The sequence below is a fragment of the Acanthochromis polyacanthus genome, chromosome 12 (genome assembly GCF_021347895.1).
Source record: "Acanthochromis polyacanthus isolate Apoly-LR-REF ecotype Palm Island chromosome 12, KAUST_Apoly_ChrSc, whole genome shotgun sequence".
In the NCBI taxonomy this organism is placed as follows: Eukaryota; Metazoa; Chordata; class Actinopteri; family Pomacentridae; genus Acanthochromis; species Acanthochromis polyacanthus.
Genome location: NC_067124.1, coordinates 31102226 through 31130112, shown reverse-complemented (window position 1 = coordinate 31130112; position 27887 = coordinate 31102226). Strand labels below are relative to the sequence as shown.

Sequence of the window (27887 nt, the reverse complement as noted above, 5' to 3'; positions counted from 1 at the left end):
TTTGGCAGCCCTTTGTGTGCACCTCATACCATTATCTTGTTCTATTTTTGTGCTCAACTTGAAGGTTGAGGAGCACAGCGTGACACTGGGACCGAGTTTAACGACAGTACAGTTCTTCTCAGCCCGCAGCTTTCTCCGGATCTTCAATCACAGTTTAATGAACCACGCTGGGAGGACGGTTCGGGCCAAAAGGGCTCATAAGAACAAGTCGAGGCTTTTTACAGAGAGGACAGTTTTTACATTCTGCCTGTGATTTAAGTTTTATTTAATGTAATTTCATTTTTTAGGAACTCCATTTAGCTTAATCAGCTGAGAGGCTCTGCTTCCTGAGCTCTAATGGTTTTACTACTAGTGTTCTCCCACCAATAAGATATTAATTTGTCTTCTTTTGATGGTTTTAAAAGGCCTGTGATGAATATCAATTAGAACTATACATTGTTCGGATTGCTTATATACACTTAGCCAGCTATTTCTGCTCTTAAAGAAATAGTTTAGCATTGTGGTAAATGCATGTTTGCTTTGTTACTGAGAAGATTAATGCCACTCTCCATTATTAACACTAGAGCCAATAAATAGTAGCGTAGCTTAGCATAGAGGCTGGGAAACCTGCATAAAATAGTTTAGGGATGTCTTTTGCTCCTTGTACTTTTTCACCGAGTGTGGGCTCATTTTTCTCTGTTATATGAAGTCCTGCACCTCTATGAACACAGAACAGCCATGATGAAGGAGAAGGAATATCTCTTCTATGCAGTGTGGCACAGTGATAATGCCATGAATTATAAAAAAAGAAAAACAACTGAAGTTGAACTTCTTTGATTGTTTGTTGTACAAAAGTTGAAAAAGCCTGAAATCATTTTTGAGCCATGTTAGATTTATTTCATGGCCCAAATATGTTTTATTTTCCTCCCAGGCAGTGTTTCCATCTCCTCTCTGCTCTGTGGAAACACTGCCTGCAGTTCAGCCGAAAAGTTCTTGAATTTTTATCACATGGCCACGAAGGAACAAAATGTTTTTTTTCCTCACCTCCACTAAAACAGTTCCCCCATCTCTATGTTGCGGGGGCATCATCACTGTAACCTGGACTTAATACCACCCAAGACAATCGTTATTGTTTTTAAGAAACACAAACTAACCAGAGAGTTTCTTTCCTCTATAACAGAAGGATAGTAAGATGCAGTCAGATCATTCTCCAGTGCTGTGAGATTTTAGAGGTACTGGTAAATTTAGACTTAGCCAGGCTAGTGGTTGCTCCTTTTTCCTCATCTTATGCTAATCTTAAGCTAACCAGCTTAATATTTTTGAGCAGACGTGGCATCATTTAGGTGTATTTCCTAAAATGCGTAACTCTTTCTTTAGTCCATTGTTCACTGACCTTTTCAGAGTCGTACTGAATCTCTTGACTGACTCACTGATAGACTCATGGAAACAGTCTCCTCCCTGGTTGCAGTAATACAGATTTAACGATTATCTGTTCACTGTCAAATGGAAATGCAGCTTTGGTTCTTCTAGCCTGTTCGGACCGGTCTAATGAGGTCGGTGGTTGTTCAGGTTTCTGAGCCTGGAGCTGAATTCCCTCTGGTGTCTTCATCTGACATCTTTTTAGTTTGCTGCTCATTAAATTTCCTGTCTTACCATTCCTATAAATCTCAGAGTTACTGTCACACTTGTACACAATATCTGTTTGTCTGCGTTACACTGTACGTCTCAGTGAATGATTGATGCCCATTACAGCTGAATGTGGGAATAGGATTCATGCCAGCAAAGCGAAGAAAGTCTTTTTGATGCTACAGTTCTTTACTGGTGCATGTTTTGACATGTCCAGGTGCACCGCAGAACACTTATTGTTTCTCACAGTGTTGGAGTGTGTAGGTGACAGTGTTTGGGTGTGAGTGATGGGTGTGAATGTGTTTTTAGGAGAGTGACATCGTCAGAGAGTCAGCAGTTCTGCTCTTTACAAGCTTATACATGTGTCTTTGTTTGTCCTTTACCTGGTGCCATCCAGAACAGACCACAGAACTTAAAGCAACCCTCTGATACGCGTCAATAAATAAAAGTCCCCAAAGTCGAACCACCGTTTAATATCAGCAAAGCAGATCTAGGGGGGTTTTCTTGATGTAATTGCCTTCTAATCGTGCAAATCTAATGTGTAGTTTGGGTGCATGAGGTTCTAGGAATAGCATGAATAGCTTTAAGAGACATTCTCGGTCTTTGACTTATGTGGCTGAAGTGCTAATCTGGAGACAGTTACAGCACAGTGCTCGTGCATTTAGGCTGTGCAGATTACAGAGTGGGGAAATGGGCAGAGCTGCTGGTTTGGAAGCTCTTCTCTGTTGGAAATTCCCTCTAAAGAAAGTTCACGTTTCACAATAAGCAAAGCATATACTCTGGGATGGTAAAACAGTACTATGGCTGTATATTATAGCTATTAATTAGAAACTGGAGCCTTCTAGAAAACTCACTTTGTGTTTGGTCTGTGGTGCATATATAAAGCTGCTGAAGTGAATGAGCCCCCGCGGTAATTACTGTGGAAGCATTAGCCAGAGGATGTTGCAAATTCAGTGCAGGGGCATATTTAAATGGCTTCTTTAATAGAATTAATGCTGCACGTTAGATGCTAAATTGATTCAGAACCAAAGTGCTTCCAATGACAGAATATTTTCACAGCTCACTTGAGGGAGTTTATTAAGGCTTTGAAAGGCTTGAACTTCTAATCAGTGATGTGCCTGTTCCATTGGAAATTTAAATAAATCTAAGCCTGAAATTGAGATATTTTAATCAAAATCACTTTATTCTACGTGCCTCATTTTATAACTTGATTTAATCCTCAGAGACCAGAGCAGTTGCTGAGCATTTTATTTGCTCCCGTCACATTTTTCCTCACTGTCGGTTCATTTGTCGTTGCAATATGAAGTCCTACACCTCTATGGAAACAGCACAATCATAGGTAGAAGTAGGAAGAAGTCAAATATGTCATTTGTACAGCATACCACAATTATATTACCATAAATCAAGTAAAGTAAAAAAAAAAAAACTGAATATTTGATTAGATATTACTTAAGAGAAATTAGGAACACCTGGAATCAACAAAGACAACATTTTTCTAAGTGCCCACAAGTTTTACTGATATTAGAAAAATGCTTAACCTGCATGCTATAGATGTTTTACTATTTAAATTTCTGATTTGTTTTAATACCCGTCTCCTCTTGCTGTGTAAATACAGCCTGCAGTCCCTCATTTTTTGTCATGACTGTTGGTCCCAACTGAGTCTGTTGTGGCTTCATCATTGTATTAAGAAGTGCAGAATTTTTTTTAACTTTTTACAGAATCTGGTTAAAGCAAATACATTTTTTTGGCGAACTTTTAAATGACACACATAGGACAAAATTTGATGACAAATTACGAAATCTGACAATTTTAGGTGTAGATTTCGTGAAGTTTTCTGATGGAAATTGAAAATCTGATGATTCAATGTGGTTTTACTGATTCTGGTTCTGATAAATTATAAAACAAAACATGCTTTTTAAAGTCACTGGAAGGTTTAAGACTGCAACTGAGCTGCCTTTTGAATTCAGCTGTCTGTGGCTTCTTCCTCATTCTCCATCTCCTAACCAGTAAGTAGCTGAATGATGCTCTTTCTTGTCCACAGACTAATGAACACAGAGAACAACCTTTTACAGACCAGGGAGGAGGAGGGCGTTTCGTTTGAGAGGACGCTGGTGGCCTCGGAGTTCATCGACTGGCTGCTGCAGGAGGGCGAGATGGCGACCAGGGAGGAGACGGAGCAGCTGGGGAGGAGGCTCCTGGAACATGGCATCATCCAGCATGGTGAGGAGGGAGACTACTGATAACACTGTTAGATTAGTGGGAGTGGAATGGGTTATGTCTAGTTATAATCAATATTTTAATATGAGGGACTATATGTTCATGTGATGAACATACAGAGAATGTGCTGAATTCTTCCTTTGAACAGTGATTTTCGAATAAATGCTCAGTAAAAAAAACAAAAAAACATCACAGCTTTGGTTAAATATGCTCAAGTAATTTGCAACGTCCTCTGAGTGTATGGGATGGTGGATAATTTGTGTTTTAGCTCATTGTTTTTGCTTTTTAACTGCTGCAAGCTGGTGTTTTTAAATGAAAAAATTCTGCTAAAACCCATTGCAGCTACCAGCCATGCTCCAAACAGCACCCAATTTTAGATTCTATTTAATGCTTCTATTTAAGCATCGGCTTCTATGTAATTATTATTTATCATGTCATTTTGAAGGGGCTGCACAGTGTAGTAGTGGTTAGCACTTTCACCTTGCAGCAAGAAGATCCCTGGTTCAAATCCCGGGGTGGGCCTGAGATCTTTCTGCATGGAGTTTGCATGTTCTCCCTGTGCATGTGTGGGTTTTCTCCGGGTACTCCGACTTACTCCCACAGTCCAAAAATATGCTGAGGTTAATTGGTTACTCTAAATTACCCGTAGGTGTGAATGTGAGTGTGATTGTTTGTCTGTATGTGTAGCCCTGCGACAGACTGGTGACCTGTCCAGGGTGTCCCCTGCCTTCGCCCGAGTCAGCTGGGATAGGCTCCAGCACCCCCCGTGACCCTGGTGAGGATAAAGCGGTGTATAGAGGATGGATGGATGGATGTCATTTTGAAGCAAACTTTTAAAATGTCACTAAAAACAAACAAAAAGGGAAGTATGCCAGTTTCCATTAACTGCTTTGCAGCAAATAAACTGTGCTGCAATATGTCATCAAAAAGATGCTGTTACAGGCTAAGAGTTGGAAAAGACAGAAAATATTCCAGATATTTGCTAATCACTAAAAAAACAACCAAAAAAAAGAAGAATGAAATAAAAAATTTGACTATCTATGCAAAAAATTGAGGATAATTGTGCAAATTGTAAATATTCTGCAGTGTCAGCTTGCATCAGCCATGTTTCATGCTATCCAAAGGAAAAGGAAAAAGAGATGGAAAGACCTGGACACTCATGTTAATTAGATCTTCAGAACTCATCTCCAGTGTGCATTAACTCTTTCCCAAAAGCATCAAGCGAGTGTAAACACTTTTTTTGGGGAAACTGGGAAAGATTTTAGAATTTTGCCTTTATTTGTACTTTTTCTTATCCAATACTCCAAAACCACATAAAGAAATAATATGGAAACACGGCTATAGTGGAACATTTATCTACTCTTTCCCACAAGAGGTGGTGGAGACCAAATCAGAGATAAAAGTAGAACTAGTGTAAACAGATGGCTAGACGTACCACTCAAAATGAAGGATTTTGGATGTTTTCTGTCAAACGTAGGAGAGAACTGGGGCTCAGATGGGAGAGCTGATTGTCCACTAATTGCAATGTTGGTGGTTCATGTCAAGACACTGAATCCGAGGTTGCTCCCAGCGGAAGCCAAGCACCTGACATGGCAGCTCTTTTGCCACTGGTCTGAGTGTGTGAATGCGAACACCTCAAGTACCACTAACACTGCTTAACTTCAGTTAAGAAGTGTGGCTTTAATATTGTTATTAAATGCTAAAGATCCTGTAATAATTCACAGAAGAACAAGCATGCCATATTTTTTATCATTTTGTGCTGCTTCGGCTTCAAACCAAGTGGTACAACTTCTCACTAGACGCTGCTGACAGATTGAGTGATTCCTGGTGACGGTGAAGCCGGTTGTTCCTGCACTCAGATTCTAGCTCATGTCTACGTGATCCTGTTAGAAGTTCTCTGGTACAAACAGCTCCTCCTTAACCTGAGGACTTTGGCATCATGTGGCTCTATGATACACGTGTGTTCGCTTTGATCTTTGGGGTTTTACAATCTGATAACTCTTGTGGGTGTTTAATTACAGCCCTGTCACACACATGCAGTTAACTTGACGCCGAATCCATGTTGAAGTCGTCAAAAGAATAACCAGTTTTGCACTTTTAGCCTCACTGATATGTCCAGATAGATACATTTTCCAAAAAAGTACACATAAAAAGTTCTCCGCCTTTGAAAAACAGGTTAATGTGGTCTCTGTTGAGTGACTGTAAACTTTAAAAATCACATATCTGCTCTTTTTTGGGCTCCCAGCTGTTCAAGCTGACCCACATTACATCTGACACTGACCGAGATTCAATTTCTCACCTCACAAGTCTTAATTCTGTTGCCCGACCTCGACCTGACCCGTTTCGAGGTTCAAGAGTGAGTAGAGTTACAGCATGTTACTGAGCAATAAACCTGAGGAAAGTGCAACCTAAGCGTCACGTGACTCCCCAAGTCTGCACGTTGTTTTGACTTTACGGCCTGGAGTCGTGCCCATCATGTTATCTGTGAATAAAGACAGTATATACAATGGTTTTATGTGTTTAGATTATAGTCCTAGCAGTGGACGAGGTATTTAAAACCACTTCAAGCATCACCAGCTGCACTCAAGATGTTATTTTAGTAACGGTACAGAAGTTTTATCAACAAAAGTAGTCAAATTTAATAAATTTGTTCTTCAAAAATCCTGTCAATAATGTGTTACACAACATATGTGCTATACTGTTGCAGGTTGATGAACATCAATCAGTTCTATCATCTAAAATAATATTTAATTACAGTTGTTGAGTAATGTGCTTTGGTTCAGTATAAAACTATAAAAAAAAACTGTTTTGTTGCTGAGAACAACAAGAGAAGTTAATCTGTAACTCTTTAATTTTGAAAGTTAATTTCAAACCTGCAAAGTGTAAACAGAAAAATCCATCAGAAACATCAGTTCTGATTAATAAGATCAATATTTTATGTTATAACAGAATGCACACCCAGGGCTCGATCTCATAGCAACAAAAGCTGCTCCTTTATAGATAGTATAGAAGTACAAAGCATCATGTGGTTAGAACAGTCACACAGTGGATACCACAACACAGTTCAGATCAGTTTTGGGTGAGAATGTGCCTACGAAGCACATTCAGCTGCAGCAGACAAGTTCAGAAGACAAAGATCAGTGTCTCCACAGCATTCAGCAAGTTGTATTTTTCCATCACATGTGATCAGGTGGAGTCAGGTCCACTTTCTTGAAAGGATGCATTTATACATTTGGAAATAGAAATAGAAAGAAAGGTGTTATTGTCATACAAAGTAAAATGAAATTTAAAGAGCTGGTCTCTAAGTGCACCAGCAGTATACGCCATCAAACATTCTAACACTCTATAAAACTCTATAAAAACACTATAAAAACACAATTGTAGTAGAAGCAGTAATACATATATTGTGAGTGGTAGTTAAGTATTGCACAGAAGTGACAGTGCAGGTTTTTGAGGACTTCTTTAAATGTACACGGGTATTCTTTAAACGGGGTTTTCTGTTTCAGCAAAAACACAATTTAAATTCTGTCAAGAGCCAAACCAGCAGACCATGATATAACCCAAACCCTAAAGCAACTCTGGCCGATCAGAAGCTTAAAAAATGTGATTTGCTGTTTCTGGTGTGGCAAAGAAAGGGGCGACTAATATTCTGATGCATCTTTTTCTCGATATAGAAGAAGGTGAACTGTTCATTTTTGCGTAAACATGTGAAAAATCCTCTTAGCAAGGTTGGCGTTGACATTATTTAAGCCATGTCTGCTATTGCACAAAATCACCTCATGTAAACACAGCAGGCAACAGCACTCGGTCCATTTTCACTGACCTAAAAGTGCATTTGGACAGAAGGTTTGAATCACATAGATAAAGCAAACTTGGAACATTACCCGTGCGCATGTGGATGAGGCCTCAGTCTGTTTGTCCTCACTAGTTGTTTATTTTGGACTTTGAGGGGAACAGACAACCAAAGCGTTTGTCTCAGTCATTTTAATGGAGCCTTGTTGTTTCTTCTTTGTGTGTAGTTTATTCAAACAGAGCATCTCCAGCTGTGAATCTGTGTTTCCTCTTTAAATCAGGCCAATTAAAATGTAATTAACAGCAGCTGTTAGAAGCTGTGTTTGGCTGCATCGGTGAAGTGTGCAGTTGTCTTCTGGCAGAGTGAGGTTTTAAAGCTATTTTTTTAAAAACCACATTGACTAACTAGTTGTGTTTGCCTGTAGATTAGATCTTACAGTTGTCGTGCTTCTCCTCTGTGCAGTTCTTTCATGCTGACATTTTAGTTTGACAATGAACTGAATGAGATTTTTTTTTGTCACTGCATGACATGAAATTTGATTTGACGCTGGTGTCTGTGGTTCACAGCCGCATCTGATTAGATTAGACTGCATGTTAGTGTAGAAGAGCCACACTGTAAAAAATGTAGTAGTTTTATTCAACAGTTTTTATTTATCAGACTGTTAAATTACACATACTAATAAAATCATTAAATTTTTTTGAATTGATACGTTAACAGCTAGACAAAGACAAAAAAGTAATTGATGTGCATCAAAAATTTGCTTTTTTAATGATATTTTTTCTTTTACATGATGTGACCATACAAATTCTATATTTTTGTTCTATTGAAGTCAGCAAAAATGTTTTTATTTTAAAGATAATTGACAGTAATTGAAAGATTTTTTTTGATGAAATCCATAAATAAATGAACCCTTATTTTAGAGATTTTTCCTGTTTCATTAAATTATAGATAACTTGTAAAATCACAGAGAAAAAAAATGTACTTTGAAAAAAAGCCAGATTGTGCATCATATATGCATCAAAAGTCAGAAAATTCAGTCAATTCAATTCAGTGTGTGACCATAAAATTGCTATATTTGTATTCTATTACAGTCAGATTAAAAAAATTGTAAATATCCCTGATTACAGATAATGTTAATAAAGTTCTCTTTGAAAGTACTCTTTTACATATCGACTGTAAAAAAAAAAAAGAAAAACTGTGCAGAATTTCCAAATCAAATATCTCTATTTTAACTCAGTTATTTCATCATTACAGTATATACAGTAAAATTGATTCTTTAAGTCTTTAAATTTAGTCTTTAAATCAATTTACAATTTTTATTATTTTGCAGGTTTTAAAAAATATTTTTTAACGCTTTTAAATGTTACAATGTTCCACCTTTTTTTTTTTTTTTTAAACTCTATCTACTTTTCCTTTTTTTTTTTTTTTTTTTTTACAGTGGTCTCAATGCTGCTGGAGGTTTCCATGTTCATTCATACACATATACATTTGCTCTGGCTTTTAATTTCATGTAGCTTTATTTTTAAGTGGTTACATGATAGTAAATCCTAATTCTCGCTTTGAACATCTACAGTACAGTCTTTAACATAGCTGGCGGTTGTCCTATCTACATACTTTGCAGTAGATTACAGACCGTCTGCAGCCATAAGTAGCGAAGTGTCATAAAGCCGAGCTACTGTATATTACTGCTGTCAACTAAATACGTTATTAAAAAAAAAGAGGGGAAGAAGACTCCTGACAGGAGAAGAGGGAATATATATAGAAACAATGGAGGGATGTAGATCATGTGATGAAGTTATTTCTGCCCTCTCTCCTCTTTTTGCTGCTCTTCTTCTGCCTGAATGCTTCTCATCACACACTACGTCCATCTGCTCTCTTTCTCCTACTTCCGTCCGATCTCCCATCTCTCTGGAGCTGTAGTCGAGCCGAGCATCTCCAGGGTCGAGGAATGTGGTGCTGCAAAACACACAAGACACACACACACACACACACACACACACACACACACACACACACACACACACACACACACACACACACACACACACACACACACACACACACACTACACTTAGTTAATGTAATGCAGAGCTGATCTGCTTCCTGCTGGCCTCACACACACTTCATAGTGTCATCCTCCCTGTGGAAATCACTGCTCTAGTGTTACATGGATGTGGACTTTACTCTGTGTGTGTTGTTTTACGCTCATGTGGTACAGAGAGGAGGACCATTTAGAATAATCTAGTTTTATAGGTTATGTTTGTGCAGCTCTCAGCTCCGATTAGTAAAACATTATGAAGAGTGTAGAGCTGGAGGTGTCCAACATATGGCCCTCAGGCAAAAAAACTGGCCGACCAGAGCGTCCAATCCGGCCAACAGGATGACTTTGGAAAGGGTAAAAAGTAATTACAGAGGATTAACCGTAAATTTGTAAAACTGTAAATTTCAAATAATTTCTGTGTCTTGACAAGTTGTTCTGATCATGAGCTAAAATACAATATTGTTGACTGTGATAAGTGTGTAAGTTGTGTGTGTCAGTGATAAAATGAGGCATAGTATTGTTGAAATGGCACGCACTTTTTTTGAGAAATTTCAAGTTGTTCGTAACGATTAGTAAAAAGAGTTCATTAAGTGTAAACATTTTCAGAATGTACTGGTTGCACTAAAACAAAAGGGAAAACATGGAGTTGTGGTTATTTATATGTTAATATGCTGTGATTTTACTGGTCCGGCCCACTTGAGACCAAACTGGCCCATATTTAGACTCTGAACTAAGATGAGTTTGACACCCCTGGCATAGAGGATGGATGGAACCAGCTACTTTTAGTTCCTGCTTTCTGCTCTGTAGGCCAGAGGTTACACATTCAAACATTTCATGAATAAAGGATCTGGAATGATCCACTCTGTGTTTAATGTGGGATGCTGTGGAAGTTTTTTTCTATACTATAAACATAAATCGGGCACAAACGGGCAGCATTAAAGCAGCCCTATAGGTTACAAACAGTCTGCGATAAGGGAAAGTTGTCTTTAATGTGCAAACGGAGCAGTCAGAGTGGAGTCAGTGGAGCAGCAGGAGGCTGTGATCATACTGCGAAAGACTTTGTCAGATAAAGAGACAGAAAGCAGCTTTTCACTTCAGTTTATGAATGTGAGGAAGAGTTTAAAATGTGCTAAAGCCTGATTCACACTAGTAAATTCACCACAAGCACACTGTGTAGTACAATTATGCACAGAAATGAAATGATAACTTAATAACAGAGTAGAAATGCAGTTTATGAAGGTACTAGTGTAACAGAAAATGATACAGGCTGACTGCTGCCTTTAACCTTCTTAAGTTTAAGTATTTTCTTTGCTCTTGCATTTTTCCTCACTGTGGGCTCATTTTTCACCGCACTATAAAGTCCTGGATCTCTATGGAAACAGCACAACTAGGACTAGACACAGACAGAACTCTAAAAAAGTCTTTAATGCTGCATGATACGGTTGTACTGCAAAACAAATGTTTGTTTTTTTTAAAAAAATAAACTGGAATCAATCTCGAGAACAGTTTTCCAAGTGTCTACACATGATAGCAATACTGGATAAAATGTTGGCTCTATATGCTAGAAATATTTGCACATAAACTCTATAAAAATATTTCATCTTGTATAATGTATCCTCTAGTAATTTGCTGATGACTTCCTTCTCTGTATACAGTTTTTAAGCCATGCTACATTTATGTTATTGATCAGATATGTTTTAGCAAACCCTTGATGGCTTTAATTTGTTCACATACTTGTCTCCTCTCTGCTCTGTGTAAACACTGCCTGCAGTTCAGCTGAATACTTATTTGCGCCTGTGTCACTCACAGATTTTCAGTTGCACTACAGAGAGCACTTTTTTAAACAATCTGGTGTAAACAGTTTATTTTCAGCATTTTTTAAAAAAAGTGTGATGTTTATAATAATTAGATTTTGATCAAATTCAAGCTTAGATTTCATCAATTTTCCTGATTAACTTGCGTGTGACACACGATTAGTTCAAGGATTGTCTGAAAATTGAGAATTCAATGATTCTTTCCATTTGTACGCTCTGATAAATGGTGTACTTTTGGTGATTTAAAAGAAAAAAGAAAATTTTAGAAGTTCAGAGGTTAATCTCTGCACATTCAGACTTCTTTCTAACATAGTCTTGCTATATATTTTTAGATTGTTGTGAATAACAGTGTGTCAAATCACCTCATGTGGAATATGTCATATACTACTTGAAACTGTAAATATCTAACGTTCAGTGACCTCGGAATGAAAATGTTTAAATATCTGCTTCTGTAATGTGTGGCCATTACTTACAAGGAGGTTACAATTTCGACGTCTGTGTAAAGGATTTAGTGAAATGAGTTAAATAATCTGTAATTTGACAAAACTCGTAATGGAGTGAAAAGAAGCAAGAGTTTTAAGAAATTGCCAGAAAAAGATGTTTTTAATGAATAAAAAGTCTGCTTTTACATGATAAAACCACAACAGCAGTTAGAAATGATGGTGATTTTTTAAAAATGTTCTCATTTCATCTGGACTTTAGGATTAGAGTCAGTACTGTAGCTGGTTTCTGGATCTATAGATTCTGTTGAAGGAGGTCTGAGATGAATGCTGCTATTAGATGTGGGTCAAGAAACAGGAATGAGCCTTATATTAGATGGATTGTTTTATTATAGGATGAATGTGTTCACTTAATGAATTTGGGAGTTTCAAAATTTCTTCAACTTGGTAAATATATTGGTGCCTGTGATTTACCTTCACCTTGACCGGTTTAATTCGTTAAATAAATTTGTACTCGTCTTATCAGCTCGACTCTGATATTTGAGGCCGATGCTCTTTGTGGGCAGTTTTTTGTTTAGCTTGAGAGATAGTTTGTTTAGTGGGAAAGACTGATTACTAAATCCACCTAATTTCCAAAATAATTGTGACTTGAGTGAGAGGCTTTAGATGCTGACTCATATGAGGTATAAAAATAAATTTCACAGTCCTGAGAGAATATTGCTAATGAAGTTCATGTTCGTGGATTGACTGTGAAAATGTTGTAATCATTGAATCCGCAAAAACTATATTACAGTCTTGGAGGTTCAGGAGCACAGCTGAGAAGTTACTTTTCAGATTAGACATCAATAAATGTGTAACAGTAAATTGTGAAATTACAAAAATCCTCATTTCTTCTTCATTCTTTCTCTCCGTAACTTACGTGCTCTCTGCATTTGTTCTTAGTCACCAACAAGCATCACTTCATCGACGGGCCGCTCCTCTTCCAGTTCAGGATGAACTTTCGGCGACGGCGGCGGCTGATCGAACTTCTTCACGAACGCGGACGCAGCATCCCAGAGAGCCACGACAGCCCCTTCTGTCTCCGCAAGCAGAACTCAGACGGAGGAAACACCAGCTTCCTCTCAGGTAGACAGTCACCCGAACACACAGCGTTACTCTGTACATAAACAAAAGCTGTAGTTGCTTGTCATTCAGTTCAAATCTGACAGAAAACCTTAAAGTTGAAACAAAGAATGAATTCATTTATTAATGTCAGTCTTGTTTTTAGTCATTTTTCAAGCAAGACTATTAAAAAAGTCCAAAACTTTACTGATTCCGAGAACCTTCATTGTGATAGTATGTTCATGTGTTCATTGAAGCAGCAATCTAATTACAAACTTTAAATATTGCCCCTGGTGACTGGATTCAGTGGCATATTTACCCCCTTTGCCTCATCTATTGTTGACTCAGATACCTACACAAACACACAGTGAGTGGTGGCCTTGGCGGTGTCATTCATAGAAAGATAACAGAGGAGTTCTGTTTGTGTTGCCAGGCAGAAGAACGCAGCAAAAACTGCTGAGTTTCATCACAGCTCTGAAAAATAAGTAGCAAAGTTTTCAGCTCAGCTTGGAATTTTATTTAGTTTTTTTCAACTCAGTTCAAACGGCCTTCTCGCTTCAGAGTGATTTAAGTCTCTGTGTTTCTTGCCAAGGATTTACAGTTTGTGAGCGTTCAGCAGTTGGACATAAGTGGCTGTTTCGACCCTGTTCATGCCTCGTATTAGCGTGCATCTTTGCTCAAATGGACAGCTTTAAATAGAGGTGTCAGTGCACCCAGATCTATTTCAATGTGATAACTCAGACTAACAATATAGACTTAGACCTGCCTAGACGGAAATTCTGCATGTATGTATGTACATGAATGTGTCCATATTTAAAGTCCATCCACTCAGCTGGCATCTTCTGCATAAGAGGAAGTGTGAAGTCATTCACACAACAGCACAACAATTTATTTCCAAATAATGCGTGGAGGTTAGATCCAATCTCAAGAGGTCGTTTCAGATGAGCTCATTCAGTGGTTTTTATTATTTTTTACATTGTAGATCTGTACTGAAAACATCAAACTATGAAAGAACACATGGATTTATGCAGTAACCAAAATAAGTGTTGAACAAATCAGAGCGTTTTATATTTTGGACTCTTCAAAGTCGCCCCCTTTTGCTTTGATGACAGCTTTGCCCATTGTTGGCATTCTCTTTTTGACTGCTACTGTACTTAGAGCTCTGATGGGATCACTCAGAATATACATTATATATTATTATATATATTATTTAGGTTTCTAATGTCTACCTCCGGGCTGCACAGTGTGTAGTGGTTAGCACTTTCGCCTTGCAGCAAGAAGATCCCCGGTTCAAATCCCGGCCTGGGATCTTTCTGCATGGAATTTGCATGTTCTCCCTGTGCATGCGTGGGTTTTCTCCAGGCACTCCGGCTTCCTCCCACAGTCCAAAAATATGCTGAGGTTAATTGGTTACTCTAAATTGCCTGTAGGTGTGAATGTGTGTGTGATTGTTTGTCTGTATATGTAGCCCTGTGACAGACTGGCGACCTGTCCAGGGTGTCCCCTGCCTTCACCTGAGTCAGCTGGGATAGACTCCAGCGACCCTAGTGAGGATAAAGCGGTATATAGAGAATGGATGGATGTCTACCTCATTATTATTAATGATGTGACTTTTTTCTATTTTTTCCTTATTGTTTTTGCACAACCTTGACATACAGTCGCTTTGCTTTCCACTACATTACACTGTATGAGCATTGACAAATAAAAACTCTTAATCTTGAATCTTAAATCTTAATGCCATGAGTGAACAAGCAGCCCCGTCTCCAGAAAACTCCATTCCTGTACAACTAAACTACGTCCTAAATCACATTTTGAGTGAAGCGTGTTTTCCATCGTTTTATGTTTTTGTGACTGATCAAGGATAGGTTTCAAAGCAACATTTTTTCCCGTTTTATTGCTTCTTTACTGCCACTTATTTTCAGCCAACCAACCGTATATTAAATGAGGCAGGACTCATCACCCTGGTAAGTGCAGGAGAAGCTTCAAGCATGTAGTGAAAAGGTCGGATTTCAACCCAGGTAGTAGTTTCAGGACCTAAATGCAGCTGAGCTTGTGGCATGTCGGGTTTTGCTGTGAAAGTGTTCACCAGAGCATGATCTTGGTTTTGAACTAACCAAGTAGTTTGAACACTTAAACTGATTCAAACAGCAGGTGAGAACTGAAAGTCTTCAAATGAAAATGAAATGGAAGTCTTACTGGGACTTCGTGGCTTTTTGGTGAGAAATCCTTTCAGTTTAGTTGTGTAAAAATGTCATTTTTGGGAGACATTTGGAAAGATTCTCTGTTATAATCTAAAGGAAAGACCAGATGTAAAATGCACAGCACAGAATCTATTTCTTTGCCTATACTGATACAGGAGTTCTCACAAAAATGCCATTAAACACTAATTACCAAACAACAGCGAGAGAAAGAGACAAACTTATCTCAAAGCGTAAAAGCACAATTTTTTTGTGTTGTTTTGGAAAAAGAAATGTTCAATTCATTCTTTTCAAATGAATTACCAACTTTATTCTTACAGAGTTACACAAGGTGTTGCTATTAGACTGAGCTCTTATTGTGAATATTAATGAAATAAAAGACTATGTGGTGCTGCTCTGTATATTCACCTGAAGGTAAACATGTTAAATTAACTGTAAACATTAATTCTAGTCTAAATGCTGCTTTTTTTCCCCCTCCAGCTTGTTCTTTTTCTTCTGTCTGTGTCTCAGTCTAACCTCTCAGTTTGTGTCTGTCTGACTCAGTGAGCCCGACCAAAGAGATAAAAGTGGCGGTGGGAGTTCGTCGCAGCAGCATGAGCAGCAGCTGTGGCAGCAGCGGTTATTACAGCAGCAGCCCGACGCTCAGCAGCAGCCCGCCGGTCCTCTGCAACCCCAAATCTGGTAGGATGACATGGACACAGAGAGGGTTTCATACAGGGCAGCTCCTAATTTACTCTAGAGGTGTAAAATTGTTTTTGATTTCAGTGGTTTCCAGTTTTCAGTGTTATATAAAACCTGCAATAGAAAATAGCAACCAGTGCCTTCAAGTTAGATCCTGTCATCAGTAAATGGGAGTAAATGGGCATGGGGCAAAACTGGGATTTGAATTTAGTGGACCTGAAGTGAAGACATGCTGATGAGAAAGCAAAATGACTTCATGTTTACTGTAGAGAAAGACAGATGTGTGCTGATGAAAGAAGTGAGAAGACGAATTGAGATAAAACTTTATTAATCTCAAAGAAAATTCTTGTGCCAGATGTTGCTCAAAATAAATAAATGCACTGCCTAGAAAGGAAAAAATAAACGAATGTAGTAAAAAGTACAGTAGTGAAACTAGACAATTCCCGCTCGTGGAAATCCCGGGAGGGGCTCGGGCCGGGCGCCCGTCGGGCCCTCGCGCTACCCCATCCGGAGCGGCCGCGGCAGAGGTGTATTTCGGCGTTTTCCGGTCTGTCGCAGGCTTTTATTTTGAAATTGTGCTGTGCTTTTATTGTGAAAGGCAGAGACAGGAAGATCTCACCTGGTCAAAGTTTGTATTGGAGTTGCTGTAAAGGCTGTGTGAAGCTGAGAGGTTTGTCATTTTCAGGCTGACATGCAGCTCGTGTGGAGGTATTTGATGTGAGTGTTTCATTACAATAGGTCCCCATATTAATCAAATGGGACAGTGTTTCTGTCTTTGTACATAAGCACAGAAGTATAATGTTACATTTTCGGAAAAAACACAGATACACATCATGGTAGTGTAGTCTGGCCTCACCTCTGAGGAAATCCAACTGTGGTTACCTTCCAGCGAGCAGCCGAAGGTAGGTGTGGCACACCAATGAGTGTGTGTGTGTGTGTGCATACATTGGTGAATACATTGGTGTGTATTGGGCGGTTGCTATGAGCCAGCACAGCAACGGTGCCTGCCACAGATGGCAGTGTAGTGCTTCTTAGCGGCAGCGGCCGACGTCGCGTTGTGGTGCTAATGACGGGCTAACCGTGAATGCTAGCTCAAAAGTAACCGGCTGGTAAGTGGCAGGATGAGTCACGGAAGAGGTCGGTATGTTTAATTTTTCTGTAGAGTGAAGAATGACCGAGAAACGGCCGTTTTCAAATCACTGTGTGTGAAGAAGCAGGAGGCTTAAATTTGCATTGAGCCTTATGGGGTGCGATTGCGGTTCCCACGTCAATTAAGGGCTGGCGCGTGACGTAACAATGTGCCAGGTGAATAATGTCGGACTCTTATGAATATAGAGATTGTTTACTATAGTCTGTGAAAGGATTGTCCGTGTAGTATGTACCGTTTGGCCAGGATGGCGATTTAACCCCAAAAAAACACGACTGATTTCGTCCCTCTGCACACTGTAGGACCAGAGGAGCACACGCTCTAAGAGGGGCTTTTTTGCTTAACCCGGGGTTTTTGAAGGCTTCTCTCTGGAAAACCATAAATCCCACCGTCACAATATGTACATGCCTGAAAAGAAGAGAGTTGGGGGTTTTTTAAGACTAAAATGAAGTCTGTAGGTGAAAGTATGGCAAAGCTGTAGCGTTGTGAAAACAGGTGACTTTTAAGTCTGAACTGAGTCTCCCCATTCATTGTGTATGTGAAAATCAATGCAGTTTTTTGCTCATAACTCTGGCAAATATGAATGAATGTCTTAGAAAAGTCATAGCCATCGGAAGAAGAATCGGGAGAGCAATAGTGGCTCGGGGCATGTCCATGCCCGAGCCCCTAATAAAATATGTAGGCTAAAACAATACTAGAATAGAACAGTAAAAAGCAATGCTGGTAATTATACTGACAAAATTAGTAAAATCGCAGAAATTCACCTGAAAATGAGGTGAAAATTAAATATATTGCACATTACATTGATAATGTTGTATGTTAGGGTAGAATTTTGCTCATTTAATGAAAATGTTGCACGTGGAAATTGAATTTCACACGTGAAATTTTAATGTTGTGCATTTCGTATTACATATTGCACATGACATGAAATGCTACACATGATGTGGAAACTGACATTACACAAAATATTAAGAAAAGTAATGTTGCAAATAGGGCTGGGCGATAAATCGAATTAATTCGATTCATTCGCCTTTTTAAAACCTGACAATTTGAAAATTTGCCAAATTGTAAAATTGAGGTGAGCTTAAATATATAACAATACAGATTCTTCTTCTGCCTTTCACGATTTGTGCACTGGCGTTTGCTTCCGCCTCTCATCTCCTTCCACCAAAACACTCACACTGCCGTCATGGTGGACAGAACAGCAGACCAAGTGTTGGTCGTGAGAAAAGGGCCTCATGTTACATCGATTATATGGAAGTGGTTCGGCTTTGACAAGACTGACACAGAGCAAACTACAGTCATGTGCAAGGTTTGCAAAAGTACTGTGAAAACGAACTAACCTCTTTCAGCACCTCTGGCAGAGGCATCCTAAAGAATGGGAAGAGTGGTCGCAGCTACGGGAGTACGGCATGGCTAGCACTAGCCATAGCAAACAGACCGCAAAGAAACAACAAAAATCGATTAAAATCGTAATCGTCCTGGATGACTAAAAAAATCGAGATTTTATTTTTTGGCCATATCGCCGAGTCCGAGTTGCAAACAATCTCAGTGTCCGATGTTTCAGCTTTCATTACGCATAATTACATGTCATTTGGAGATGAACTGCTTTAACTTCTGAGCACAGGTTTGAAGGACACGTTTAAGGCGTGTGTGTGTGTCTCTTCACGTCTGCAAAGTTTCTTTTGATGTGTCAAATCCAAACAGAGTCCTCGACCGGAGTCTCTTTGTACCAGCAGAACCTCTTCAACATGAGCGCTCTCACACATACGACACACAATGAACAGGAAAAGGAAGGCACACACACACACACACCAGCACACATGCACACAGCAGGGTATTTCCCCCCTGCTTCACATTAACACCAGTAATTGTGCATGACAGGATGAGAAGAAGCCTAGAAATATAAAGCATTCATAGCAGATGATACAAATATAAGTGTAGAAAGTAATTTCTGTCATGCCTTTATGGATTACAAAAAAGACGCTGGCGTCTGATCCGAGGTAGAAACGTCAGATAATGAAGCATTAAAAAGAAGTCATCCTCCATATCTGATCAGATCAGAGAGACTCTAAAAATGTCCAGATCAAAGGATAAAAGGTTTGTCTCACTTCACTTCCTTGTCCTTACCAGATTAAAGCGCTACACCAAGAGTAATGTTTTATACACACAGTTAACAGTCCACACAGGCAGATGTTTTGAACTGATACTGATCTGGGGAAGGAAATAAAATACTGAAATAAATTTATTAGCTAATATTCTTTAAATATATATAGTGTAGAGTTAAACCACTTCAGCACATTTAAAATGTGTTTTATTTCCTGCAATGTGTTTTACCACTTGACTCCACACCACCGTCTGCTCAACTACATGTACTGCAGACAGAGTTGAGAGGATTAAAAATAGTGGCGTCTGCAGACAACTATATGAAAACACCATTTCTAATTAGCACAAACATCTTTTTCTGCATTATGTTTAAAAAAGACCCGCAGCATTTTCTTATTGTCATATAATGTATTTGCTAGGACTGATATGTTTGTGACATGCTTCTACTTGATGAGGAATTCTCTCATCTTTGAAATTTGATTTCAGCATTTTAAGGCTTTCTCTGTGTTTTGTTTAGCATTTTCTCTGAATTTAAAGATGTTGTTTTCAGTCCACATTGCATATTTTAATATAAATACTGAACAACTGTTGAATTATATTATTTATAGTGTTGCACTATATGTATATTCACTTTATGTTTAATGTTTTTGAATCGTGTAATATGGTTGGTTCCGGGCTAGTTAACAAAGTGCCTCATTTTAAAGTTTTATGAACCAAACATAAATGTGTGCGAAATTAAAACAAGAGAGGTCGAAACTCCCCAGTCCCCCTTCACATTCTCGTTGGGTCTGTGAGGTGCTTTATAAAGATTGAAAGACACCGGTTTGCACTGAGAGGCTCAGTGAAATCATTTCATGTTACTTGGGATCCTTTTCTGAACTATATACATTCCCTAGATTTTTCCTCTGACCTGGTAGATGGATAAGTGTAATTATTTACTTATTTTTTTAGTATTTATTTTATTCAACATCGTTTATCTTACCCCCCCTTTCTTTTCTTTTTTGTTTTCTTTATTTAACTTTTTTATTTACTTTATATATCCATTTTGCTTATTTTCTAGTATAGAATTGTTCTTTTTCATCATTTTTGTGTGTGTTTGTTATGAGTGTTTGACCCACCCTTGATGGGTAGACAGGGTGCAGACATTCAGATGTGACAGTCAGTGTTTTTTCTATATTTTTATACCTTGTGTCTGTCTAAAATGGTCAAAATATTCTATAAATAAAGTTGGAAAAGAAAGAATTGGGCTCAAAATCCAAAGCTGCATTAAAATATCTTCATTTCTATGTTATATAATCACACTCGCTCTCGAAAGCTGCATTCTTTGCTCTGAAGTCTGGAAGATGTTCAAACATTCTCAGCATGTTTTTCTTGTAGCCAGTTTAGGTTGTTGGTGTAGGATCGGTGTGTGTTAGGAGTGTAATCAAGCACTCATGGTAGATGTCATCCTTTGTTGTCTAACTTGTCAATGTTTCAATTATGTGCATGAAAAGAATGTTTCTAAAATCATTTTTGAGGCACAAAACTCCAGTTGTTCCCTGTGCAGTCATGTTAAAGTGAGTAATGTTAGGGGAAGTTGGAGGAGGGGAAGGAAAGCTATACGGTTTCAGGAAGCAGCCAGCCTCCAGGCACTGTTAGCAATTTTTACACACAAGCACTTCTTTTTCATCAAATATAAAAAAAAAACCCTGTAAAAGCCAAAATGTTCTATCTTTATTTCAGTGTCTATGCTCATGCCTGATTGCAAACATGTAAATGGTTTTGTCTCACGGTAGCAGCAATCATTTTGTGTTGTGTTGTTGTGTGTTTCTCAACAGTTCTCAAGAGACAAGTGAGTCCAGAGGAGCTGCAGACACCAGGAGGACCTTTTATAAAGAAGACATTCACAGTAGGACACACACACACACACACACACACACACACACACACACACACACACACACACACACACACACACACACACACACACACACACACACACACAGCACAGATACAATCGCACATCTGTCTCTCACACACAAACACATGTGGATTCATGAGAAAAGCCCCTCGAGTCATGTGCATTGGCATGTGGCACAGACACACACACACTCACATGCCACATCAGTTTGCACATGACAGAAATGAAAATGTGCATGCAGTCATTTACGCTTTGGGAACAGTTTACAGCAGAAAGCATGTGATTAAAAGCAGTCAGATATCGCGTTAATATTGTGTGCTGCTGTTGTTCCTCAGATCGTTGGTGATGCTGTAGGCTGGGGCTTCGTGGTGCGAGGCAGCAAACCCTGTCACATCCAGGCTGTGGACCCTGGTGGACCTGCAGCTGCTGCTGGCATGAAGGTAAGACCAGGAGAGATGTACGGAGTCCTGAAAGCTTCCATCTGTTCCTCCCTGGACTGAAGAGAAGAACAACAAAAAGAGGGTAGATGTCAGCACTTGTACTGAACATTCACTGATATAGCGTGAAAGGAGGCGTGGAGGTCAGGATGGAGAGCAACAGTGGTTACATAAAGCACAGCAGACACCATGGACATGTAATGTTTTTTATTATACCAGCTAATGCCAAAGACAGTTTGATTAACCTAACCTTCAACTTCACCCATTTTTAAGTAAAAAAAAAAAAAAAAAAAACTTTAAAAAAATGTTTACAGTATTTTTTCAGTATGAAGCTTCCTCTGATTGGCTTAATAAGTGTAATCAGTATATAAAATGAAACTGGTTCACTGTCCATGTTTGCAAACCCAGCCTGAACAGAAGCAGTGTCTTTATCAGCATCACTCCATGAAATGAAAAAAACAAAACAAAATGTAATTTTTTTTTTTTTAAATATCCATTTTACATAAAATTATGCTATATTTTATATGCAGGTCTTTTCAAGGTACATTAAAAATGTTTTAACTTCTATTTTTTTTAAATGGAAAAACTAGTGAATTATCCTCATTGAACCATGATCTGTGAGAGGTAAAGAACACCGTTGCACTAAATACTGATTGAAATAGTTAGCAGTGGAGTTCATAATGAGATATAAACAATGTTTTTGGGACTCTTTATAAGTAAACATACTCATACTGAAACAGGAACAGCATTGGCGTTCCTGAGAAACAAACCTAACAGGAGGGTTAATTTTTTGTTTAGTCAATGATCAGAACTAACTGGAAAATGCTTCGTAAAGTAGATTTCTGGCAAACAAGTTATCACAGACTCATTGTCTTCACTGTATATCAGCCACCTTTTTTTGCACCACGGACCGGTTTCGGGCAAGACAAATTTTCTATGGACCGGTGATCGCGGCCTAACGATTAAAATTACTTTTTATTGATATATATATATATATATATATATATATATGGCATGCCGTTTAGGAAATTATATATATAACGAAACTTGATATATATATAATGAAACTTGATATATATATAATGAAAGTCGATATATATATAATGAAACTTGATATATATATATAATGAAAGTCGATATATATATATAATGAAACTTGATATATATATATAATGAAACTTGATATATATATAATGAAACTTGATAGATATATATATATATATATATATATATATATCGACTTTCATTATATATATATCGACTTTCATTATATATATATCGACTTTCATTATATATATATCAACTTTCATTATATATATATCAACTTTCATTATATATATATATCAACTTTCATTATATATATATATCGACTTTCATTATATATATATATATATATCAACTTTCATTATATATATATCAAATCTTTTTTTCCTACCGAGCCCCGGAAGGGACATGTCCGTATGGCGAAGCGACAATGAAGGACACTCACCCGGACGAGAATTTTATTGAGTTTTATTTTGAAATCGGCCTGAAATACACAGACATTCAAGCAGTGCGATGCGCTAAGAGTCTGCCATGCAGACCAGCGATCCTGATAATGGTAAGTTTTATTTCTCCAACATCCTGCTGTTATCCTACTATGAATACGCTAGCTACAACAGTCCCACATCAGTATTATGAACGTTCCGCCAGCTAACGCGGTCCGGACACCGGATCACTGATTGGAGGTTGGCGTTGAACTATTGTTTGCCAGCCAGTTAGCCGCTGGTAAGCTAACAAGCTATGAAACAACTCCTTATAAAACCGGAGGAAAGCAGCAGCAATATTTCAGTCCAAGACCTGTATTCAGAACCTCCCACGCTGTTACACAATGACCCATTAATCATATTACTGAACTATATGGTTATCATTGAAATTTTCCTTGAAGAACCAGCGAACTCTTTGCGAACACATTTTAATTTATGTGTTGATTATGTTTCGTATCAGTAATACAAGTCTAAAAAACTGATTCAAATGATCAAGTTAACACAATGAAGTAAAGAGTACTGGTAATCTGCAGCTATTTTCATAATTTCAAGGTAAAATTCTGATGTGTGATTTTCTAGCTTTGCAGATGTGGAAATCCAATGCACTGATTTCTTATACACAGATGCTTTTGGTGTTTTTTGTTGTAAAATAAAACAAGGCATTTATCACTGTTGGAAATTATTACAGGTATTATTTGTAACACTTTCTAACATTGTATGGACAAAGCAATAAATCAGTTAATGGATAAAATCATTTGTATTACAGATGCTATCAACAGCATGTCTTGTTCATTTTATTAAGTTGTCGGCCTTGGATGATGAGGTCCAGTTACCAGGAGCACTAGTCTGCAGCTTACTGGTTCCGTCCTGCAGCTCCTCCACGCCGTCCTCCTCTCTACAGACCAAATCAAGTAAGATCTGTTTAGACTATGCAGACATCAACATGATCAGTATGTTATCTTTTGACCCATCCTAAAATCACAAAATAGAACATTTACTTTAAGTTAACTGTGTTTATGAAAATAGAAAATAATTACTGACAACTAGTACTTTTTGGTGCTTTTATGCAGGAAAAGGGAACCAGGAAGCTGCTTTGGATCCTCTGCAGTATCTGGAGAGGTCAGAGGAACGGTTCTTGGAACAGATCGGAAGACACCAAGACGTGACCTCTGCCATTCTCCAGAACATCCAGAAGATGAATGAAAACCTTGGTTGCACTGATGGGACGCATGGCGTCGGTGCTGGAGCAACTGTCCCAGAATTAAACTGCATTGTTGACTATTGGCTTTTCTAGAAAATAAATCTTTTTAGTACTTCACCTGTTTTGTATTTTACTCATGCACTTTGGGTGAATAAACAGAAATTTGTGATGAGAGATGCAAATTTTGTCTATAATCTACAGAGACTTTATTCAGTGTTCAGTGCACACTTTTGTTACACACATTTTGACAGATAAGCAGTTGTGCTTTTCAAGCAGATTTTAGTCAGAAACATCAGTAGCATATGTGTTTTTTTTTACTGTTACACCAATCTAGGTAGATAAACTGCACTACTGCAGCAGACATATTATTGAAATGTGCTTCTATTATGTGTCTACATACACTGCTCACAAATAGTTATTCAACTTTTGGGTGAAATTGATGGAAAATATAAAAAGTGCATGCTTTAGTGATATATCATAAAAATAGGGTATTTAACTAGAAACATGCAATAGTGATTTCCTCATCTCAAAAAAATTTATTGAATCAAAAGCTAACAACAGTGGAGGGTATGTCACAATAAAAATGTCTCAGTTTGGACAGAACAACAGCCTTCAGCTGAAATCCAGTACAATTGTGTCCCACCAGTGGCGTGATCATGGATGTGTCCAGGCAGCAGCTGACCTCTGCCTCGTAATTAGCCTTAAGACCAGCTATAAAGATAAACATAGATATTATCATTATCATCAACATATGGTGCATGTGTTTAACCTTTAAGCTATGTAGGGATGCAAATGTAGTCGAAGCTAAGTAGCTAAGCTAATGCTAACACGTTCAGTGTTCAGAATCAAAACATCTCTAAAAATTACCTGTTTTCTCAAACGTAGTCGCCGTTCCCTGTGACAACCATGAAGACAGATAATCACAGAAGAGCTCATCTGAAGAGCAAATGTCCAATAAGGTTCCTGTTTTTGTTTGCCATGTCCTTCCAGGGCTCAGTAGGAAAAAGTCTGAATATATGGAATGAAACTTTGAATAGATGGAATGAAAATCTGAACATTCTATATTCCGACTTTCATTATATATATATCTCAACTTTCATTATATATATATATCAACTTTCATTATATATATATCAAGTTTCATTATATATATATCAAGTTTCATTATATATATATCGACTTTCATTATATATATATCAAGTTTCATTATATATATATCAAGTTTCATTATATATATATCGACTTTCATTATATATATATCAAGTTTCATTATATATATATATCAAGTTTCATTATATATATATCGACTTTCATTATATATATATCAAGTTTCATTATATATATATCAAGTTTCATTATATATATATCAAGTTTCATTATATATATATCAAGTTTCATTATATATATATCGACTTTCATTATATATATATCAACTTTCATTATATATATATCAACTTTCATTATATATATATCAAGTTTCATTATATATATATCGACTTTCATTATATATATAATTTCCTAAACGGCATGCCATATATATATATATATATATATATATATATACTTCTCAGCATTGAGTTGTTTGTTTTTTATTAATTTTGGCAGAGGTTGGATTGATGGCTTCATTTAGCAGCTGGGAATGAAAACTGACAGCTGAGAGCAGAAAACAAGCACAGACGGAAAATGATTTAATAATTTTTCAAAAGAAAACACCCTGCAAACTCCGCTGGAAATAAAATAAGAACTAAAACGTTTCTATTCTTTCTGCCTGTTGATCGGGGACTGCTGCTGTATATGGATCACTCATGCATAGTCATATATAGTCACCCCTCAAAGAGCTATTCTGAGCCCGGGAAAACACCCATACTACTTGCTAGCCTGTTTGGAATCATATTGGAGGATGTGTTGCATTCATGTCAATGGAAAGTTGGCATCCTTGTAGTGTGGTAGCCATGTGGGCTGTTCAGCAATGGAAGGCACGCGGAATGACGGAATCTACGTCACTCTGATGCTTATGGACTCTGATGGATGTGGAAAGTATAACTAATCCTACAGAAATGTGGACGCAGAGGAAAAGGCAGCATCCAAAAGCAACGATTCTGATTGAGATGTTGTTTAAAACACATTATATGAAAGGAAATTAACAAAGAGATGAAGGAGAGTTTCAGAATTTAGCCTGGAAAGATCTCGTGGTCTCCCTTTGTCGTTTTCATTGCAGTACAGAGATCGTTTTATGTTCTAAATATGTTTGCTACATGCGTATTTGTTCAAACTTCTCTAGTCGTCAGCATCATTACCAAATCCTCTGCTTCTAAGCTATAAAAATTCTTAAAAATAGTGACTACATGTGATCTGTTGAATGCAGGACTAATGGAGAAATGTACATGTAACTTAATTACTCTCTCTAACTGTTGACCTGCACTGCAATATAATGAGCAGAGAAGAGAGGTCTTGTTTTTTTTATTCTGAGAGACTGAGACTCTGTTTATTGCCAGCAGTTATTTTAACAGCGTGTTTCTATTTAAAAGGAATTTTTATTTTGTATATGGTCTGTGAGTGATGCGTTAGACAACACTAGCAGAGAGGAATTTGAGAATACCAGAAAGAAGAGTTCAGGGTGGCTTGTTTTAGCTTCAGTCTGCAGCAGGAGGAAGGTCAAGAGCAGCAAAAGTGAGTGTTGTCAAAGTGGAAAAAAATCAAGGAGGAGGAAAGTGGAGTAGCGGTGGCTCTGCAGCCACAGCTGGCATGAAGGTATGTCAACAGAGTGGCAGCAAGGAATCCTGGGAATGCAGAGCAAAGTGACTTTAACCACAGCATGAAGAGCAGAAGAGGGAGAGGAGAGAGCACTGATTGAATAAAAAAAAACAGTAAGAGACAGAAAAATGACAATAACTCCGAGGAAAGTTTAAAAAAAAGAAGAAGCAAGGACATAATTTGAAGTCTTGGTTGGAAATCATGTTATGAAAATGTCAGCTTTTGAAGAATGAATGAAAGCTCATTACTTCTGTGGGGATGGCCACAAATGATACGGTAATTGTAGGAATATTTCTTCAGGCGCTGAGAAAGCTGCCTCAGTATATTATTTATGAGTTGTCCGTCTCAGTATTCTACGTTTTTTTTTCCTCCCAAGAACTGAAGTTACTGCAATTTTATGTAACTGCAGTGATCAAAGTGACCATGTAGTGTTCAATTTGAAGCAGAAAATTGTTGTTTTCTCTCACAGTGGCAGCAAAACTAAGAAAATGTGATGTTGGAGAGAAGACAAATGAGCTGAGGAGTGAGGAGCGTGGAAGATGAGGAAAGAGACATGAAGGAGCTCGAGTTTAAGTACTGAAAGAGGAAATGGCCTGTGGAAATATCACTTCTGCTTTGGTTACTGTTTATTACCATGGAAACACATATCATGGTCAAAGTCAGTCGTAAAGGCCTCCACGCTCATGAAGTGTGTGTTTTATGTCTTCGTGTGTGTTGGGCTGATTGACTGACTGACGGATTGACTTTTAATTTTATTGTTTGCTGTTTCGATGAAGATTTAACTTGATTGTTTTGTGTGCAGAGTAAAGTTTAGAACCGCTAATCCTATAAAAACTCAGGCCGGAGCAGAATATTAAGTTAGATATATCCGATTTTCTTGGTTTTACCGCAGTAGATTAAATTGCTAAAGTGCAGCAGTGTGTGCA

At 37.9% G+C, this 27887-nt stretch overlaps 1 protein-coding gene and 1 long non-coding RNA gene across 4 annotated transcripts in view; both read left to right on the top strand.

The window, feature by feature from the left end:
• Nucleotides 1–27887, top strand: part of deptor (DEP domain containing MTOR-interacting protein) — a 54749-nt gene that overhangs the window by 16383 nt on the left and 10479 nt on the right. For both annotated transcript variants that reach the window (XM_022194223.2, XM_022194222.2), the window contains exons 5-9: nt 3647–3825; nt 12853–13035; nt 15753–15890; nt 20961–21031; nt 21379–21483. In XM_022194223.2, coding sequence (XP_022049915.1) covers nt 3647–3825; nt 12853–13035; nt 15753–15890; nt 20961–21031; nt 21379–21483 — 676 coding nt within the window. The remainder of the gene's footprint in view (nt 1–3646; nt 3826–12852; nt 13036–15752; nt 15891–20960; nt 21032–21378; nt 21484–27887) is intronic.
• Nucleotides 22962–24224, top strand: LOC127536356 (uncharacterized). 2 transcript variants are annotated; one of them, XR_007945356.1, is made up of 3 exons: nt 22962–23080; nt 23809–23917; nt 24077–24224. It is a non-coding gene; the product is annotated as an uncharacterized LOC127536356 (long non-coding RNA). The 2 variants fall into 2 exon arrangements; XR_007945355.1 differs by having other exon boundaries at nt 22976–23080; nt 23773–23917.